General features: G+C 37.0%; 1 protein-coding gene across 1 annotated transcript in view; it reads left to right on the top strand.

The window, feature by feature from the left end:
* The window catches only part of OPHN1 (oligophrenin 1), a gene marked incomplete at its 3' end in the record, with an annotated part of 597264 nt that overhangs the window by 62476 nt on the left and 529676 nt on the right, over positions 1-5112 (top strand). The window contains exon 4 of the mRNA XM_007957689.1: positions 2687-2748. Within this exon, the coding sequence (XP_007955880.1) occupies positions 2687-2748 (62 nt within the window). The remainder of the gene's footprint in view (positions 1-2686; positions 2749-5112) is intronic.

Genomic DNA, 5112 nt, shown 5'->3' with positions numbered 1-5112 from the left:
ACTGCTTTTGTAGGATAAAGTGTTTGGGCACAGGAGGTCAATGAACATTCCTTTTTTTTTTTTTCCCCTATTTTCTCTGAGTGTTACTCAGAATTTTTTCTTCTCTCCATTATGGTTGAAGTTTGAGTAAGTTTGCAGTTTTTGCAAAGTTTCCTTATCAGGTATTTGTGAAAACTTAGTGTTTAGGAGAATTACATTTTCATGTGTAGTGCATTGACTTTGAAAATAGTTTGTTTGAGACGAGGAATAGTGGAGTAGTTGTCCAGTTTTATAATAGAGAAAATATATTTTTTATTAGACAATGTTAATATAGTGGCATTTGATTTTTCCAGTTTCAATATGTTTTCTTTAAGTCAGATAATATACTGCTTCCTGCTTCTGATGAGAAGCAATGTACTTCTTTTGTGATACCTCCTCAAAAACCCAGGGAAGGGTCCCCATGGATCCAAGGCAATGGCAGTGAGATTTTTCTGATAAAAAGATGGGAAATTTAGAATAGTAGTTATTAAAATTTGAAGGGAATTAAAAAGTATTTAGCTTAATTTTTCATTGTTTTGTATATGAATAAATTGATATCCTGCTATCTGGATGTGACTTGCTAATAATCCTGTCATTAAGTAGTGTAGCCGAGACTAGAAGATTAGAAGTTTGTGATGGCAGAGAAGGAGCTAATATTTATCGTCTGCTGTGTGCTGGCAGAAGTCCCTGGTTGGTGGAAATGGTTAATAAACTTGGCTGCTAACTGGAAAATTGGAAGCTCAAGTCTACCCAGAGTCACCTCAGAGTAAAGGCCAGACAATCTACATCTGAAAAAAGCAGCCAAGAAAACCCTAGGAGAACAGTTTCTATTCTGAGACACATGGTTTGCCATGAGTCACAACTGACTTGACAACAATGGATTTACTGATTTATGTGTTTGTACTCTATATTTACCATCTAATTTAATACTTATAGAAACAGTTTCAGATAGATATCGTGATGCCCATTTTACAACAGATGCAACTGAAAATCAAAGTTCAAGTCACATAGCAAGAGAGAGAGAGAGAGAGAATAAGGTTGTAAATAAAATTGTAAATCCAAGTCTCTCTCACTCTAGAATTCATGCTCCTTCTATTTTGCTATGTTGCCCTCCAAAGTAGAATACAAATAATCTAACACTCTAATATTCTTTCTAAGACAGCACGTGCCATTCTTATCTACAATCCCACAAAAGGCTTTTTCTTCAGGAAATGAGAAGAAACTAAACTAGAATACAGGGAGATGGATTTTATATTAATATTAAGGAAGAAATTTTAATAGAGACATCTATAAAGTGGGGAATGGCTTGCCACAGGAGAGTGGAGTATGAAGGAATTTAGAGGGACTGACTCAGTTTGCCCAGAACTGAGGGATTTCTTGTACTGTGATACTTTCAGTTTAAAACTGGAGTTGTCCTGGGCATACCAGTACAAGAGTTTTATCCTACTATCATGTCATTGGGGGTGTTTGAGCAGGGCCTGGATGCCTGCTAATGGTGGGTGTTTCCAGGTTTTGAAGCATCACATGAGGGTTTGGACCAGACCATGTGAATCCTCTGTGTTACTATGCAACAAGATATTTATCTTGTTTTTGTTTTTGAACCTAATGTCCACATTCCTCTGATAAAATTTGGCCAAAGGGGATGGTGATTAAATATAACAACTATTAGACAAACAGGGAAGAAGAGTGTAACTTGAACTTACTGCTTTTTGTACTATGACAGCATGGTTTTGTTGTTAGAGTTTTTTTTTTTTTTCATTCTTTGTTGTTGTTGTTTTAGTATTCGGAGATATTCCCAGATAGTTACCCTTTATTTCCTTAATTAAACTTTGCATTTTAATTTGTCAGACCAATTATAGTTTCTGTGACTTAGCAGTTTAATCTGAGTTTAACTGGTATGGGAAGCAGTTTGCCACTGACACTTGTGTAAGCTCCTCAGTTAATTTGTAGTTAAGGATGAAAAGCACTGCCTTAGAACTAGAGGGTGGGAATAGAACTGAAAGTGATTAAATGGTTGCTATGTGTGCTTTGAACTTTATGTTTAATATCTTAATCATCAAAGCAACCTACCGAGATTGAAATTATCATTTCTAGAAAAGGGAAAGGAGCCTCTGAGAGATTGAGTAACTTACTTAAGGTGGTTGGTTTAATGTGCTTTTTATTCAACCTCACTGCTTCTAACATCTAGAAAAATGACAATAAAACCTGTTTTTGTCTCATTATTTCATTTGACCTCTATGACTACTCTGAAGTAACTATTACTCATATTTTACTAATGAGGAAATTGAGGCATAATAAGTCTAATTTGATGGGGATAAAGTTGTTTAGTATGGTGAATAGTGGAGTAATGACCCAAACCCAAGTTTTGAAATTATAGAGCTGCCTTTCTACTGCAAACCCATTGTCCTGTCTTCTAATCTATTTGCTTGTCTATGAAATGAGAGAAATCCTTGCTACTCCCAATTGTAGCTGTGAAGAGTAAATGAAATATTCCTTTTGAAATATTTCAGAGGGTATTAGCAAAACAATTTAGCCAGGATTTGGCAGCTTCCTTGAGTGTCCATTGGGTTTGAGGCTTTGGTCCGTACCTGCTGTTCCACATATCCCTGTGTACTTCCCTATCACATCACATGATTAATGTGCGTCATCTTTTATTCTCTCCTTCCAGCTGAATCCTTCAAAGAATTTTCTGAATTGCTCAATGAAGTGGAAAATGAGAGGATGATGATGGTAAGTCACCAACATTGGCCTGGAGCTGAGATCAAGGCTGATTATAGCTGAGATCATGGGGATTTTTCCTGTCCTTGTTTTTCTGATTTATCATCTGCTGTTTCTTTTTTTATGGAAGCTCCATTGCTTGTTTTTCTTTTTACATTTTTCCCATATTTTTCTTCATTATTCACCTACTTTACCTCTTTTCTCTTACTCCCCACTCCCCAGATACTGCATTTCCCCACCTTTTTTCTATACATATTACTTTTGGCTTTTAAAAGTATTTCTTTCAATATTTTCACTCATTTATTGCCTTTCCTCTTTTTCTTTTATTCCTTTCCTTTTTCTCTTTTTGATTATTGTTCCTGTGTGTTTATGTGCTATGTTTTTTGTACTCTTGCTTTAACTTTTTTTGACGGTTTTTCAATTGTTGTCTTTGTGTAACTGAGTGGTAGAGAGCAACCATGACAATACAAACCAATGACAATTATACCTATTGCAGCTACACTTGCTGAGTGGGAGCCAACACTTCCTTCTGCACCAAATGGCCAATGATAAACAGCCACTAATATGAGCCTGATGCACCCTTAACTGCTCTTGACAAACAGTTGACAGGGACCTGTGGAGCAACTCTCAATCTCTGTCACACCTACCAGGAGACAGGTGGTGGGTACATAAGTGATGGGAACTGGCAAATAGAGGACCACTGTACCATGCTTATTCAGATACACCCAAAAGAAAAAAAAAAATGAAAGTCTTGGGTGAATCACTCCAACATACATAAATATAAATACAACAAAGTCACAATGTCTCAGAGAAAACAGATCATCAAAAACACAGTCCACACAAAGAAGCACGATAAAGCAGTAGAAACAAGGGAGCAGTATACAGACACAGAACACCTCCCTGAAGAAGTAACATTGAAACCCCTTGATGAGGAATTCAAAAGAATTATAATTGGTACCTGCAATGGATTGAGAGATAGGTCAAGGAAAACACTGACAGAATTAAGGAAAACACAGACAGAACCCTAGAACAATTTCAGAAGAAATTGTAAGAATAAAAGGACAAAATAAATGAAAAATTAGAAATGATACAAAATCTGAAGATAGAAATCCAGAAGATTAATACTAAATTTTCAGAAATAGATAACACATTGAAAGGGCAAAGGAGTGTAATTGAATGACTGAAACAAAGAATTAATGAGATGGAAGACAAATATCTCAATACTTTTTTGGAAAGGTATCAGTCGGAAGAAAGATCAGAACAAAATGAAGAAAGCCTAAGATTCATGTGGGATACCATCAAAAGGAATAATCTATGTGTAACCAGAATTCCAGAACAGGAAGAGAAAAAGAAAACCACTGAGAAAATTGTCCAAGATTTATTGGAAGAGAATTTCCATAATATGATGAAAGATGAGACTATATCCATTCAGGAAGTCCAATGAATGTCAAACAGGATAGTCCCTAAAAGAAAATTACCAAGACGTGTGATAATCAAACTCACCAAAACGAAAGACAAAGAAGGAATCCTGAAAGCAGCATATGAAAAACAAAAAATTACCTACACAAGACAATCAATAAGACCAAGCTCTGATTTCTCAGCAGAAACCATGCAGGAGAGAAGGCAATGGCATGGTGTATATAAGACCATGAAAGAGAAAAATTTCCAACCAAGAATTATATGTTGTTATTGTTAGGTGCCATTGAGTCGTTTCTGACTCATAGCGACCCCATGCACAGCAAAACGAAACACCACCTGATGCTGTGCCAGCTCCACGATCCCTGCTATAGTTGAGCCCATCATCACAGCCACCATGTCAATCCATCTCGTTGATTGCCTTCCCCTCTTTTGTCTGCCCTCCACCTTACCAAGCATGACATCCTTCTCCAGGGATTGGTCCCTTCTGGCAACATGACCAAAGTGGGTGAGACGAAGTCTGGCCAGTCTCTCTTCTAAGGAGCATTTTGGCTGCACTTCCTCCAGAACAGGTCTGTTAGTTCTTTTTGCAGTTAATAGTACTTTCAGCATTCTTTGTCATCGCCACAACTCAAAAGCATCAACTCTACTTCAGTCTTCCTTATTCATTGTCCAGCTCTCACATACATATGAGGCGATTGAAAGTATCATGGCTTGTGTCAGGCACACCTTAGTCCTCAAGGAGATATCCTTGCGCCTCAGCACTTGAAAGAGTTCCTTCACAGTTGACCTGCCCAGTGCTACACGTCGTCTAATGTCTTGACTGCTGCTTCCATTGGCATCGAATGTAGAACCAAGCAATGTGAATTCTTTGACAACTTCAATCTTTTCTCCATTTATCATGATGTTGCTTATTGGTCCAGTTGTGAGGATTTTTGTTTTCTTTATATTGAGGTGTAA

The sequence above is a fragment of the Orycteropus afer genome, unplaced genomic scaffold, assembly GCF_000298275.1.
Source record: "Orycteropus afer afer isolate SDZICR_OR568_19922 unplaced genomic scaffold, OryAfe1.0 scaffold00776, whole genome shotgun sequence".
Lineage (NCBI taxonomy): Eukaryota > Metazoa > Chordata > Mammalia > Tubulidentata > Orycteropodidae > Orycteropus > Orycteropus afer.
The sequence above is the reverse complement of the archived record's forward strand: the minus strand, read 5'-3'. Positions and strand labels throughout refer to the sequence as shown.